This window comes from Colobus angolensis, unplaced genomic scaffold (genome assembly GCF_000951035.1).
Source record: "Colobus angolensis palliatus isolate OR3802 unplaced genomic scaffold, Cang.pa_1.0 Scaffold13, whole genome shotgun sequence".
Lineage (NCBI taxonomy): Eukaryota > Metazoa > Chordata > Mammalia > Primates > Cercopithecidae > Colobus > Colobus angolensis.
The window spans coordinates 5,526,793-5,543,062 of record NW_012114252.1 but is presented as its reverse complement, the minus strand read 5'-3'; the positions used below and the strand labels follow the sequence as shown (position 1 = coordinate 5,543,062).

General features: G+C 41.9%; 1 protein-coding gene across 1 annotated transcript in view; it reads left to right on the top strand.

The window, feature by feature from the left end:
• Window positions 1-16,270, top strand: part of ABCC4 (ATP-binding cassette, sub-family C (CFTR/MRP), member 4) — a 237,785-nt gene that overhangs the window by 177,519 nt on the left and 43,996 nt on the right. Inside the window, exons 22-26 of the mRNA XM_011933938.1 lie at window positions 990-1,109; window positions 2,228-2,338; window positions 3,261-3,361; window positions 4,700-4,891; window positions 13,934-14,089. Of these exons, the coding sequence (XP_011789328.1) occupies window positions 990-1,109; window positions 2,228-2,338; window positions 3,261-3,361; window positions 4,700-4,891; window positions 13,934-14,089 (680 nt within the window). The remainder of the gene's footprint in view (window positions 1-989; window positions 1,110-2,227; window positions 2,339-3,260; window positions 3,362-4,699; window positions 4,892-13,933; window positions 14,090-16,270) is intronic.

Here is a 16,270-nt window from a genome sequence, read left to right as displayed (position 1 = left end):
GTACAAAACTCCATCTCAAAAAATAATAATAATAAAATAAATAAATAAATAACACCACACAAACACAGTGGCCCAAGGTGGAGCAACTGGTCAGTGAACCTCACGGGACATCCAGCTCCCAAAGAAAAAAGAAGTCACACAAAAGAGAATTCACCTTTTAAAATTCTGTAGCAGCAATGAACCCACTGAGACCCACAGTCAGATTCTGAAAAAGGCAATGGCATCTGCCATAGAGACCTCCAGACATCAGGGCAAGTATTCAGTAGTCACAAAAACATCCACCAGGTTCCTGGAGCCAGTGTCAAGACCATTCAGAGACATCTTGGCTGGGTAGATTCCTTGGGCACGGCACAAGGGTATTGCAGCACCCAGGTCCATGGAGTTCATAAAGGACTCTTCCAGCATGAGTGGGCACAGAAGATTCCCCAGGATGCAGGGACGTGACTGTCTGTCTGTTCAGCTTACTGAGTACCTGTCCTGTGCCAGGTACCGTTCGGTTACCAGGATGCAATGGTTATAGCTGACCCTTGAGAAATTAACAATTTAAGGTGGGGACACACACATAGATGGCTAATTGTAATTCAATATGGTGAGTACTTGTAACAGAGAATTGTTTTTAAAAATCCTACTGGCTCAAAAATCAGCGAAATATCATTTCTGCCCAAAGAGATGTCAGGGAAGAGTACGGAGAGAAGGACCTGCAAGACTGAGTTAGGAAGGAAAGAATTATAACTAGATTTGAATGTGGTCAAAGATAAAACATTTATTTCCAGGCCCCTTATATGAGGTGCGGTTTGAGCAGGAGCTTGAGATTGCAGTGGCAGGGCCCCCTCAGTCTATTGGGAGCATTTATTTCTCCTTGAAATATGAAGCCTCCTAGGAAGCCTGCGTGTGCTGTTTGGTAGATGCGTGACCATGGAGCTTGGGAGGCCGCTGGTTTCCCTGCATCCAGCCTCACTGAGCGGTTTTCTCTGTCTCTGTTTCCCCAGCTCGGAGTCCAGTGTTTTCCCACTTATCATCTTCTCTCCAGGGCCTCTGGACCATCCGGGCATACAAAGCAGAAGAGAGGTGTCAGGAACTGTTTGATGCACACCAGGATTTACATTCAGGTCTGTCCATTTCTGGAAATGGTTTCGAAGGACAGGATCTGCTGCTTTGTCTGTCTTAACTTCCCTGGTCCAATGAGCTTGTTGGCTGGCACCTCAGGGCCCAGCCCCACATCCTGCTTTTTTGCGCATCTTCCTCCTCCCCACTGCCCATCCCCTTCTTCTGGGCTTGGACTCCGCTCAGAATTGCTGCTGCCCTTTTCTTCTTTGTGCCTCCTGACTGGCTTGCAGGGTCCTTCTCTCACCATGCATGGCCTGTGGCTCTGTCAGCAAACATCTGCAAAAGGCCACCTAGTACATGTTTTAGGCATTGTGTGCCATTATTGTCTTTGTTGCAATTAACCACCTTTGCTGTTGTAGCACAAAAGCAGACGTCAATACATCAGCAAACGGCTGTGACTGTGTTTCAGTAAAACTTTATTTACAAAAATAAGTGCTGGCTCACATGCTGTAGTTTGCTGACCCTTGCATCAGTGAAGAGTTTTTCGATTTGGAAATTTCAGAATTTCCACCAAATCTACAAAATTTGGATCCATCATTCCAATCTTTATTTTATCTTGCTGATTAAATGGCACTTTAAAAACCACATGCTAAAAGGAAAAAAGAAGTAACAAACAACAAACAAAAAACCACATGCAAATCCTGTTAGTGAGGTCATTTTGATATAGTCCCTAAGCAATAGTGTGCGCAGGCCTTCTGGTAAGTGTGGAAGGTGGGAGAAGTAAATTGGGACTACACTCTGCTATTGGAGAACTGGAAGAGTCAACCATGTGCGTGGGTGGACTTCGCGTGAGATGCACTTCGCATAAGTACCTCTCAGCACTGCAAGAGATGTCCTTATGAGACTATTTTTCTCAGTTCTGTATTAGGATCATATTCCTGGGTTTCATATTTGCATGCATCTTCACTCAAAGCCATTGTATACCATTGTGTATGTGTATCATATAGCGCCTGTATCACTTAGCTTTCTGGAATCTACAGGTTCCTTGGGTGTGCAACTTTGCTGCCCAACTCCATGTAAACATCTTCTGTAGCTCAACTGAGCAAAACGCACTCTCGCATCCCATGCAGTTAATACGGTTCTACTTACTCATCATGCTTGTTACCGTTCTCAAATTCAGAGGCTTGGTTCTTGTTTTTGACAACATCCCGCTGGTTTGCCGTCCGTCTGGATGCCATCTGTGCCATGTTTGTCATCGTCGTTGCCTTTGGGTCCCTGATTCTGGCAAAAAGTAAGTACAGATGTGAATAACTATGTATGGTATGATTACAATTGATAGCTGTGTTTACAGTTATTAAATTACACTCTTGCCACCTCGTCTAATACTACATACTGTTTGGTCCTAATGAAGTATATTTAAATCATTTACGGTGTGTCAGGTTGGATAGGATTCAGCGGTGTGACTCATTTAAGGGGTCATTTGGGTCTTGAGGGGTTTCTTTTATCTTTCTTTGCATGGGTTGAGGTATGCGCAGTTGAGATTCTGAACATTCCTGTTAGCGTCTGGTAGTTGCGAAGAGAGAACCAATTTATTCTGAAGCATTTTGTCCAGCTTGTGGTGCTAGCTTTCCAACTGCTTGTATCTGTTGTTTGTAGTTGCCTGGTGCATGAGGTTGAGAAAAATTCTCAGCAGGAAAGAGTATTATCTTCACTGCCACGTGGGTACCAGACAAGCATGGCATGAGTTCACCACCCCAGTAACAACGGTGCATTACAATACTTATTAATGGAGCAAGGAGAGTAGTATTTTAGTCTCAAAAGCGTTGGCACTTACAACCTATTGCTTTGTTTTTAGTGGTTTCCAGCTGTGGTTGCATTGCACATAGAAAGTGGAATAATGTAATGGGCTTTGAAACCATAGTAATGAATATCTGAATAATGACATTATTTCTTGCATATATAATGTGGTTAATTAAATGTATGTCGATCCTGTTGGAATTCATAAAATCATCTAATAATTTTTCTGAATATACAGTGTTGTTTTCCCCATTGTCTCTTGATCTCAAGCAACAAACGGTAAAAGTATAGCTATAAATGTCATTATATGAGAATTGTTTTGACATTATGAAGGGTTCCTCTTGGTAAGTGGCAGAAGGAGCCAGGCTTAGGTTTGAAGTGAGACTGACTTTATTCCCTTCTTTCTCCTTATGTAGCTCTGGATGCCGGGCAGGTGGGCTTGGCGCTGTCCTATGCCCTCACACTCATGGGGATGTTTCAGTGGTGTGTTCGACAAAGTGCCGAAGTTGAGAATATGGTAATATTTATCTTCACGTTCTTTGCCTTTTCAAGTCTCCTTGCCATTAAAAGGTATAAAAGCCATTCTTATGTAAAATACTAAAACTGTAATTTTTACATCTTTGCTAACAGATTTTGTTAAGATCCTTCCTCCATCTGTTTTAAGTTAATGTAAAATAAAATATATACATCTTTTTCTGAGTCTTATGGTTGCTATGTCAGCAGGTTTTATATTTATCACAAGCTTTTTCAGATGTAATAAATGTCTCTGTAGGAGGGAGGTTCAGAAATTCTAGAAAGGATATAAGCTAATTTCTTAGAAGCCTATTTATTTTTGTTTCTTAATGGGTAATTCCTCATTCCTGGTAAAAGAAGATTTCAGGATTTTGAGGTTGTTTATATTTAATTAATGGGTCTCCTCCTCTCCCAGTTCCAGTATTTACTCTCTTATGTGATGAACAGAAGGAAGGCCTGAGGTTTGCTGGTGTGCCTTCATGGTACAGAAAGCCACCTCTTGGAATGTGTTAGTCAGAGGGTATTAGTTTATGGTGGTATAGGAGGCTTTAATCAATGTTTTAAATATTTGCACCTTCCCCTAAAGGGAGAAAAGCAATGAACCTAAAAATCTTTTCATTCTTCCCATGGAGCAAAAGTTGAGTAATTATTACAGTGAGGTTTCATGGTCATCCAATTTAACCCATCTATATCAGGTGATCCTTCTATAGCAAAAGATTATTTAATGGGGGTGGGGGTGAGGGGGCAGAGTTTTGCTCTTCTCGCCCAGGCTGGAGTGCAATGGTGCAATCTTGGCTCACTGCAACCTCCGCCTCCCGGGTTCAAGTGATTCTCCTGCCTCCTGAGTAGCTGGGATTACAGGCATGCATCACCACACCCGGCTAATTTTTGTATTTTTAGTAGAGATGGGGTTTCACCATGTTGGCCAGGCTGGTCTCAAACTCCTTACCTTAGGTGATCCACCCACTTCGGCTTCCCAAAGTGCTGGGATTATAGGCATGAGCCACCGTGCCCAGCCAGCAAAATATTCTTGATTGGTAGCTGTGAGTATTCTTTTCCTTTACAAAATTTTCTTGCCTTTAATACAGATGTGAAAAGTGGATAAATAAAATCTAAGCATTCATTTCTCTCAGTCTTTTAACCTGATGTTGAAGGAAGTGGTTGTAAGTGAAGGTGTTACACAATGATGAACCAAATTTGTAAGTCATCAACATCCTCGTCTGTCTCCTGCTTCTCTCCTTAGCCAACTATGTATGAAAGAAGAACATTTCATTGACAGTGTCTTAACATCCATAAATGACATCCTCCATTCCTAACCCCGGGGATGTCATATTTCTTTCAGATGATCTCAGTAGAAAGAGTGATTGAATACACAGACCTTGAAAAAGAAGCACCTTGGGAATATCAGAAACGCCCACCACCGACCTGGCCCCATGAAGGAGTGATCATCTTTGACAATGTGAACTTCATGTACAGTCTAGATGGGCCTCTGGTACTGAAGCATCTGACAGCACTCATTAAATCACAAGAAAAGGTTTGTTTAAAGCATCTTGCCTTCTTCTCAATTTCAGAAGATTTAATGCTTTGTGTGCTTGCTGTCTTCCTTGTGGATGTGTGAAGGGGATTAGCGGTACATAGGTTAACCTGTCTTGGAAACTGACCATGGAATGTGGATACCAACATTCTTTCTTCATGCTGTGAACTGCTTTATTGTGGTTGGTGGGCCCCGGGCCTCAGGGCTGGAGCTTAACGTGACCCAGAATACTCTGTTTGACACCTAATTACTCATGGGTTTTTCCTGGAAGTCAACTCTGGCTTTGTGTCACCAACACTCCCATATCTAATTCTGTTGATTTTTACTTTGTTGCATTTCTCAAGTCCTTCTCTTCCTCTCCATTGCTGGAGCTTCTGTTCCAGCCTTTCTCCTCCTCAGTCCTTTGGTCTTCTGTTAGTCTGTTTTCACGCTGCTGATAAAGGTATACCTGGAACTAGGCAATTTACAGAAGAAAGAGAGGTTTAATGGACTTAAAGTTCCATGCGGATGGGGAAGCCTCAGAATCATGATGGCAGGCAAGGAGGAGCAAGTCACATCTTCTATGGATGGCAGTAGGAAAAGAGAGAGTTTGTGCAGGGAAACTTCCCCTTATAAAACCATCAGATCTCATGACACTCACTATCATGAGAACACCACGGGAAAGACCTGCCCCCATGATTCAGTTACCTCCCACTGGGTCCCTCCCACAACATGTGGGAATTTAAGATGAGATTTGGGTGGGGACACAGCCAAACCATATCAGGCCCTTTCGTTAGTCTTTCTTGCCTCCCTTTAACCTGTGTTTTGCTTTCCCTCCCCATCCCTCTCACTGCAAACTCTTTCTTTCTGAAACAGTTTGATCACAGATCTGATCCTTACATGGCCAGCTCCTGGCCTGGGTGAGCAGCTGCTGCAACCTTATGAGCCCCAGGCCCACCCCGACAGGACCTGTGTGGCTCTCAGCCCCAAGGGAAGACCCAGATCCCTTGATCCCATCAGTGCTCAGAAATCAGACCCCCAAGCTGGAGGCAGTAAGGCACCAGAGACTCACTCAAAGTCAGTGAAAGGAAAGCAAGGAGGGGCTTGGGAGGCTGTGTGGAGGTTTGTGAGCTCATTCTGCAGGCACCTAAGTCTACCAGCAATGTCCCTTTCACATGTGGCCTGGGGCCCTTGGCTAGGACTAGGACAAGTTCTTGAAGGAACTAAACCAGAACAAACAAGACAGTAGAATCTCTTCCCCTTCCCACCCCTCTCCTTACAACTCCCAATATGGACACACAGCCCTTGTCCTCAGGGTGCTCTCCTTCTCCCCAAGCACCTGTCTGCCTTGCTCCTAGCGTGCATCCTTTTTCAGTCAGTTCAGACATCTCTGCCTCTTTGAAACTATGTTCTCCACATCGTCTTATAGATTCTTTTTCTGATACAGAGTCTTGCTCTGTCACCCAGGCTGGAGTGCAGTGTCACATTCCCGGCACACTGCGACCTCCGCCTCCCAGGTTCAAGTGATTCTCCTGCCTCAGTCTCCTCAGTTGCTGGGATTACAGGTGTGCACCACGGCACCCAACTCATTTTTGTATTTTTAGTAGAGACTGGGTTTTGCCATGTTGGCCATGGCTAGTCTCGAACTCCTGAGCTAAAGTGATCCAGTCACCTTAGCCTCCCAAATCATGCCTAGGATTACAGGCATGAGCTACCATGCCTGGCCAGATTCTTTAATATAACATTTATGGTCCACCCGTGTTCATAACACCATTATTTGCAGTGAGCAGTAGGTGGAAGCAGCCCAAGTGTCCATTGCTCGAGGAATGGAAAAACCAAATGTGATACACACACATAATGGAATATTATCCAGACTTAAAAAGAAGGCGATTCTGACACATGCTGTGACATGGATGAGCTCTGAGGACAGTGTGCTAAGTGAACTAGGCCAGACACCTAAGGACGGTGCTAGAAGATTCTGCTTACAAGTGGGTACCTGGAGTAGTCAGTCATGGAGACAGAAGGTAGGATGGTGGGTGGCAGGGTAGGGGAATAGGCATTAGTGTTTAATGGGTGTAGAGTTTCAGTTTTATAAGATAAACAGAGTTTTAGAGATGGATGATGGTGATGGTTGCCCAACAATATGAATGTATTTAATATAATTGAACTGTACATTTTAAAGTGATTATAATAATCAATTTGATGTTATTTTACCACAATTTTAAAAGTACATAAAGGACTTTTGTGTATTTTACCACAATTTTTTTTTTAAAGAAGATAGCACGATGGCATGATTTATAATTCCGAGTCAGCATCTCACAGTACCCTGAGTCTCTTAAATTCAGGGAGCATTTTATGTTCATCTCTGTGCCCCCAGAAAATGGCATGCTGCAGGGCACATGATAGGTGCCTGTGAGAGTGAGGGATATGCACGTATGAAGAAATCAGTAACAAAACACACACAACAGCTCCTCCAACAGCCCATTCTCTGGGTGTCAGTGTTAGATACTTTCAAAACTGCTCTTTTTCTTCTCAGCTCTTCCTACCACAGACCCATTTAATGGGCTATAGTCATAATTGAATGAATGATACCCTTGTGCCATGAAAAATAAACGTACAGATTCATTCCCAGATATAATACCCAGGGAAGCAGCAAAAGCTGATTCGTCATTATCTACCCAGGTCCTTGTGAGTGTGAAGAGGGTGGAGACCACTCTGCAGGCAGCATCAGCTGTAGCTCTTGCTGAAGGCAAGGTTTCTCAGATTCTGTTCTGATGGTGCCAGGGGGATGTCTGCTTACTCTCAGACAATGTGTTTATTAGGTCCTACCTGATCAATATCATTCTGTTAGTTTGGCCACGTTGTAAATTTCCCTTGAAGCCATAAAATATGAATTATCTACAAACCTCTGTTATACAAGCTAGAAAACAACCTGTATCCCCACATTGATATTGTCTCATCTTAAAACCATCCCAAATCATAGGATTACCTGAGATCTAAAATGTGGGAGGGTAAATTGAATTTGAAGACTGGATTATAGCTACAACCACTTGGCTTTTGAGACAGAGTCTCGCTGTGTCATCCAGGCTGGAATGCAGTGGCGCAATCTCGGCTCACTCTGCCTCCCAGGTTCAAGCGATTCTCCTGCCTCAGCCTCCTGAGTAGCTGCAATTACAGGCGCCCGCTGCCACACCTGGCTAATTTTTGAATTTTTAGTAGAGATGGGGTTTCACCATGTTGGTCAGGCTGGTCTCGAACCCCTGACCTCCAAAGTGCTGGGATTACATGCGTGAGCCACCGTGCCTGACCCCACTTGGCTTTTGATTTGTGTCCTGGTTCACTCACAGTGTCACCTTCAGCTTCAGTTGTGTATTCAGAGACGGCATTCAGGCAACATCGTGGTGAGTTGGTTCCACTTTGAATTTTTAGTAGAGATGGGGTTTCACCATGTTGGTCAGGCTGGTCTCGAACCCCTGACCTCAAGCAATCCACCTGCCTCGACCTCCCAAAGTGCTGGGATTACATGCGTGAGCCACCGTGCCTGACCCCACTTGGCTTTTGATTTGTGTCCTGGTTCACTCACAGTGTCACCTTTAGCTTCAGTTGTGTATTCAGAGACGGCATTCAGGCAACATCGTGGTGAGTTGGTTCCACTTTGCCTGTGTATGTTCAGGGTTTGTCTCCTCCACACCTGCCTGCCGCCCCAGGATCTCAGGCAGTCCCTTTGCTGTTGGAGCTGATGGAGAGGGACATTGTTTCGGTGGGGATGTAGGAATGTGTCCACACAGCAGAAACAGGGCTTCATTCTCTTTCAATTGCTTCATCTGCTCAGATTTCCTGGACATTAAAATAAATAGGCAAAAGTAATAGGCGCTAAGTAGGTTTCTAATTCATGGAAGAAATAGCGAGTAAAAAAGAAAGAACTAAAATGAGGTATCTACCACCCTAAGCTTCCTGGTTACACTCCAAACACTGGCTGCATTTTTCATTTAGATGATTTTGTGGTTGATTTAATCATTTTAGAGAGTACTGGGCCATTTTAAAGCATTTTTCATCTTTAGAGGTAGATTGATTTTGGTTTGTTATTTTTTTTTCCCCTTGCTCAGAGCTATTTCTTGGATAATACATTTTTACAGATGTGTACTAGACCTTGCTATAATGTGCAAAATATTAGTTTCTTATATTCTCTCCTTTTTTACATTAATGTTTGCTGAGAAACCCCTCCTCTCACAGCCAGATTGTCCCACTTCCCCTGCCTACTTGCTCATCTCAGGGGCTGGGATCAGCATCACCTGCCTCTGCTGGAAACATGTTAGAAATGCAGACTCTCAGGCCCACCCCACCCTTTTGATTAAAATTGCACTGGGACAAGAACCACCCCCACTCCTGCCCCTGCAGTAAAGCCGTCACTCTCTGCTAAACAATTTTTGATGACTAATAATCTGTGATTTCTAAGAAACTTCCTTTGACAACTTGAAGTTGAGCTCATGGATTTCCCCAGCCCCTCTTATGACTAAACATGAGACTCTGGATAGTCCTGGGCAAGTGCCACCTGACAGGTTTTTTGTTTTTTGTTTTTTTTACTTTTATATTCTGCAAATTATGAATTTGCATTACAATTTAATTCTGTGTGATTCCACATTTATGCATTCATTTGCACCTTTCCGGTCATCTCTGTCTTCTATCACAGTTTTCATCCCACCATACAGCCTTCCCTGAATAGCAGTCTCTGTCCTCATACCAGCTCAGCACAGCCATGGGTTTGAGTTTCCTTCACTACTGATGGGATCAAAATGAGTCTCACTGCCCCAGACAGTACACTAGGTCTGTGTGGCCTGTCTCCCAGTTGCCCCATGTCTAACGTAGCTGCAGGCTTTTCTCCCAGCCTCTTCTGTGGGTGCCAGTTCTTCCTGACAACAGCTGTAATCCACCCTAATACAGGTACCGTCTTGGCTCAAGGTAGTCATCTTCTTGTCCCAGCCACCTTTTTATACTCATCCGTGTCCACAGCATGCATTAATGTGTGACAATAGGACCAGTGTGGCAGGCCAGTGCCTTTAAATACAACCACACTTCTCCCTGCTGTATCCCTTCTAGCTACACCAAGGGAATACAGAGCCAGGCTATCCAAGTGATTGGGAGGCCATCAGCAGAACGGGCAAGAGGCAGGCAGACCTGGGTTTCAGTCCCATTCCGTCACTTAGGGGCTCAGTTATTTTAGATGATTTAATCAGTCTTACTAAGTCTCTATTTTTCTCTCTTGCAAAATGCAAGGGATAGGGCCTAACCATTAGAGTTGTATAACTTAAGCAAGATAAGAGGTGTAAAACACCTAGCTTACTGTATACCTGAACAGTATGGCAACAGATTTCCCATAAGTGTTTCAAGCCTGAGTTAAATGCTCAGCTCTCTGGGGGATTTCTCTGTTTTGCAGAACACCACAGGTGATACAAATAATACAAAGCTAATTCTAATATAGGTCCTTTCCACAGCACGTATGGCCTAGTAGAAGAAAGAAAGTAGCATATAAATGGCTGCTATAAGACAGGAGTTCACAGATTTTATGGCTGTTTAGAAAAGGTGTTATGACAGCCATTAAGTGTGGGAGAAATCCACATGGGGACAGGTGGAGGATTTTAATGCAATTATGCATTTGAAACAGACTTTGGAAGGTGGTTGGAATTTCAGCAGGTCAGAATTCATGTGAAAGGCACAATGGCATATGCCAAGGCTCAATGCCATGATTCGATGTGAATGAAGAATTAGGCACCTCTGAGTGTACAGGGGCATGAACTACCAGGTGAATAACACACATGTGCACGCTTAGTCCTCACAGCCACCCCGCAAACTCAAGCCGGCTCATGGCGCTAAGGATGGAAAGGTTAGTTGGGACCGTTTTGTGGAGGAGGTCTCCCAGTGTGGAGTGCCAGGCAGAGAGCTGTACTTCGGAAGTTCAATCTGAGAATTGAGTGCACGGGGAAGACGCTAAAGGCCTGAAGCCAATTGATTTTATGTACTACTGGCAAGATGTGATGGGGCAAGTGATTCCACTTTGTAGAATCAACCTAATGTTGACTAAAACAAAGTTACAACACCCTGCTTAGTGTCTTTGCAGGGATACAGGTGGGAGTAGAAATTGGTATCATATTTCTGGAGGGTAGTTTGGCATCACTTAACAGCCTCCTTTGAAAATGTTCATACCTGTTCCTCAGCAATTCCACATCTAAGAATTTATTTTAAGAAACTAATTAAGGTTGTTTGCAAAGATGTAGCTTCAAGCATATTTAACCTGGTATTATTTACAATAGCGAAATATTGGAGCCTAAACATCCACAAATAGGGGATTTGTTGAATAAATAATCATATACTGTAATACGTAGCTACTGAAGTGAGTACTTTTATTAAATAATAAATGAAAATAGATTACAATAATCTGTTCATATTCTCATTTTGCCTACATATATGAGATTATATCTTTAGGAACGTAGATAACTCACACTCAAGTTCAGAAAGAAAAGGTATTAACATGTGACAAGGATTCTGTCAGATTGCTGGGGTTGTGGCCAGCATTTATTTATTTTTCAGATTTACTTGCACTGATTATAACTAGCAAAAGCATTTTTGTTTTTCAGATGTTAATGCAGCCTTGCACTCAGGTAATGGTTACAGAAATTAAAATGAAGGTAGTGAGTCAAGAAACAGAACAAGTAATATTTTTAGTGCTTGGAGTTGGGGAAAGCTGGGAAGTGCATGTTTTGAGCCTGTGAACTTGGGGAAGAATGTATTGGATTAAAATGGAGGAGTCAGAAGCAGCAGCTGTTTTGAGGGGGGTGTTGGGTATTGATCATGTTGAGTTTCATATATGAAGAGAGACCCATGTACAAATGTCTAATGTTTGTCCAAAGAGATGACTCTTGGCCCAGTTGGGAAAACAAAAAGAGTCAATTGCAAAGCAATTAAAATAAGACTAAGTGTCTTTTTGGTGTTATGAATGTAAACTTACTGATATTAGTGATATTCTCCATAGGATTTGGTAAAACCCATCGGTGACTTGTGAAAGTCTTGGAGACTGTAATTTTGATGACTTTGAAAAGAGAAATAACCAGAGCCAGATTTTCTATGGTTGCCTTTTGCTGATTATGTCCTCACCTGAGTGTGGAGTGCCTAGTCTTGTGGTTGTAGGCAGCCCTCAGTGTCCCTACCTTTAAGGAGTCCATCCTGGCCATCTACCAATAATAGCTACAAATGTCCAGGTTTGCACAGATGGATCAGTTTCTCATAGAGCTGATAACGTGAGTGTCCACACATTCTCACAAACACAGCATTTGTCTGTGTCTAGGTATGTGCTGATTTACTCAGAAACACACATGAGCCGCACACACTATATGTGTGTGTATGTGTGTGACAGAGACAAGATATAGTCAGGTATTTAATATTTGGAAGTTTCTCTACCAAAGAATATGTCATCTTAAATGACAGAACTCTGGAAAAATGAATACTCGTTGATGTCACTTCTGACACCTCTGTCTTGAATTAATATCCCTGTGAAATTAATATCCCTGTGACATTATCTCAGAAATTCAAACTGGGGTGTGTGTGTGTGTGTGTGTGTGTGTGTGTGTATATATATATACACATGTGTATATATATATATATATACACACACACACACACACACACATACACACACACACACCCAGATGTACCTATGTGCAGAAAATGGGCCACCTATAAAGTATAAACTAGGATTTACCATAAGGTAGAATATGACTCCAAAGGTAATACAATTAGCTAAAGCCACTTTTTAAACATTTACATTTTTATATTTTGTACACGTATCTCTTTAAAGATAAAATTCCTTGTGGAAATGCCATTATTGACTTTACAGATATGGAGGTGTTCAAATGAGGTAATATGTAACATTCCCAACACATACCCAGTGCCCAGTAAAGTTCTGCAGTGAGTTTTAAAATTTATTGAATAATTGACAAATCATTGAAGGCATCTTTTATGTCCTTCATTGACTCCAGATTCCTAAATAAGGAGGATGTCATTTCTTGGGAAGTTCCCACCAGGAAATTTGCAGGTGGGCAAGGTCCTTGGTGCAGAGGCCAGTTTCTGCATACAGATTTATATGCACACATGTGAAAGCCAGTTTTTACAATATAGAGGTATTGCCCCCACCTTTTTTCCTGCATTTTATTGATTCTTTGATTGTATTGGCCGTGCACTTCATTTCTCTCTGTCTTGGCTTTAATGGAGGAGTGATACTTGACACAAATGTTTCTCAAGGGACAATTGTAAGTATTAATTAGTTTGTAGAATGCCTTTTGAACTGTGCAGATGAAAGGCCTTACGTAAATGGCAAATGTTATTTGTGTTGTTGTTGATCTCATGTGTTTTTTGGCTGCTAGTGTCTTTTAAGACACTGCAATCTTCACTTCAGAATTTTAAAACATTTCCTTTTGAGACAAAATATAGTCAGATATTTAATATTTGGAAGTTTCTCTACCAAAGAATATGTTATCTTAAATAATAAAACTCTGGAATAAATACTCGTTTATGTCACTTCTGACACCTTTGTCTTGAATTAATATCCCTGTGAAATTATCAGAAATTCAAATTACTCAGATCCAGCAGTAAAGTAATTTAAAAGTTGCCTTTTCATGGGCCACGTAGGAGACTGTTGACTTTTCAATGCCAGTAAAAGGATTCTGTTATTTTTAACTCTTTTTTAGAACAGTGGATCTCAACCAGGGGCAGTTTTGCCCCAGAGGACATTTGTCAGTGACATTTTTGGTGGTATCATTCTGGGAATGTGCTCCTGGCATCTATGCAGTAGGGCCCAGGGATACTAGCAAACCTCCCACAATGCCTGAGGCAGCCCCCAAAATGAAGACGTATCCAGCTCAGAAGGTCATCAGTACTGAGGTTGGGAAAGTCTTAGACTACACTCAATATAGAATGTCCTTAATTCTTCTTCAAAAACCGAAAGTTTTCTCCTAGTTTTGCTGCATCTTGTGATTTTTTTTTTTTAATCCTGCCTTCTGGATCTCTCTGTAGGTTGGCATTGTGGGAAGAACCGGAGCTGGAAAAAGTTCCCTCATCTCGGCCCTTTTTAGATTGTCAGAACCCGAAGGTAAAATTTGGATTGATAAGATCTTGACAACTGAAATTGGACTTCACGATTTAAGGAAGAAAATGTCAATCATACCTCAGGTATGCAAGTCATAGCGTCCTTACCTGCCCCTTTTATAAGAGCTACTATGTTTAATTGCTTTTACTTTTATTGCTTTTTTTTAATTGGATGAAAGGATTGTTTTTTTTCACCCAATAGAGCATGTTTTTATAAGCAGATATTTTCAACAGGTATTTTCATTAGATATCTGGCTTGGTTTGTGTGTGTGTGTGTGTGTGTGTGTGTGAATAAGTTACCCAGATAGGTTTCTATACTAAGATGCCACAGTTTTATCCACTGATAACCATAAAGAACAAAATGACGCATGGTTTGTTTAGCACTGGGGAGGTTTCTATGGGGAGATGTGGATTTTAAGTGTCTTAATGTTGGAATTTTGTTGTAGGAACTAAAGCTGCCTTCTCAAAGGTGATTACCTCCATGAAGGGCTTTCTGTGAAACTGTGGGCTGTGAAAATTAAAAACTTATAGTTGCTTTGCGGTGACTTTTAGAATCTAGCTCTTGGTGAATGATTGTAACCAAGAGGTTGTTACAAACTAGCAAGGAAGAACATGAGAGAAGGAATTCCATCTCTCTGCACTTCATCTTCATCTTTCTTACGATCACTGTTGTATGAGTGCGTGGTGTTCTTCACACAGACCCAGTGAGTGTTTGCTCTGATGGTGGAGGGTTAAATTGGCCATCCCTTTCTTGACTCTGAGTCTATTTTCTTTTCTTCTCCTTTGCAGAAGTGTGACTCTCAAGGAGTATTCTTGAGATTGGATTCTTTGTACAATAAGAGCTCCTGTCATTGCTTTGGTTCATATTTAACATAAATTCAGAAAGTATTCATTGAGTAATTACTATTCTCCAGGTGTATAGGCATGAGCAACATAGACCTTGTCCAAGCCGGCGCGGGGTCTGCAGCTGTGGGGCGTCGTGGCCATCCTGTCCTTCACTTTAACATTTCCGCATATTCAGCTCTACACATGACTGGGTTGTTTGTTTTCTTTTAATGTGGGTTTTTTTTTTTAACACTCTGTAGTCATGGGGGGAGCTGAGGAGCACACACACACACACACACACATATTCTGGAGAAGACAAACACAGGAGACGAGTAAAACCCAGGCAGAAATGAACTTTCTGGGCATGTGGAAATAAACAACTCTTCAATGCCCATTTATTAGGAAGCATAGAGAACATGCCACTGGAAGGGAAGGAGAATGTGATTTTTATCTTAGACCAACTATAGGTATGGCTATCCTAGCACTGACCTCTAAAACAATTGGAATTACTATTAAGTAATTTTGAGGATGTGAAGAAATTGGAACCCTGTGCACTGTTGGTGGGAATGTAAAATGGTACAGCCACTTTGGAAAACAGTATAGAGTTCCTCAAAAAATGAGAGCTAACGTGATCCAGCAGTTTCACTTCCAGAAAGAGTTGAAAGCAGGATTTCAGAGTTTCGTACATCCATGATCATCATGGTACCCAAAAGGTGGAAATAGTTCAAGTGTCCGTCACCAGATGAGTGGATGAACAAAACGTGGTCCATCCATACAATGGGGAATTATTCAGCTTTAAAATGGAAGAAAATCCTGACAGTCTATAATGCAGATATACCCTAAAGACATTATGCTAAGTGAAATAAGCCAGTCACAAAAGGACAGACACTAGATGGTTCCCCTAATATGAGGTACCTAGACTAGTCAAATTCACAGAGACACAGAGTAGAAGGGTGGCCACCAGGGGCTGAGGGAAGGTGGAGGCTAGGGAGTTACAGTATTTCACATAGGACTTTGGTTTTGTCAGATGAAAGGCATCTTGTGAATGGGTGGTGGTGATGGCTACAAAACAATGTGAATGTCTTTAAGATCACTGAAATGTTTACTTTGAAACGGCAAAAGCGGTAATATTTATGCTATGTGTATTTTACCACAATTTTTATTTTAATTTAAAGAAGAAAAAGTATCCCTTTCAGGATAAAATGGGAAGAAATGTTTTTTTTAGATTCCCTCTGGCTATTAGAAGCATGACTTAGTGCTTACAGTAGAAAATGAGAGTATAAATTCTCAAGTTTTATATTTTGGTTATGCCCATCTCAAAAATGGGCCAAATGAGGTCTTCTCAGCAGAGGTAATGGGCATGTCTGTAAAGTACTTTTATATCCTTGGATGAAAGGTTCTAGGAACGTGCCCTGCATTACTTTGAATGCTTCTTAATAA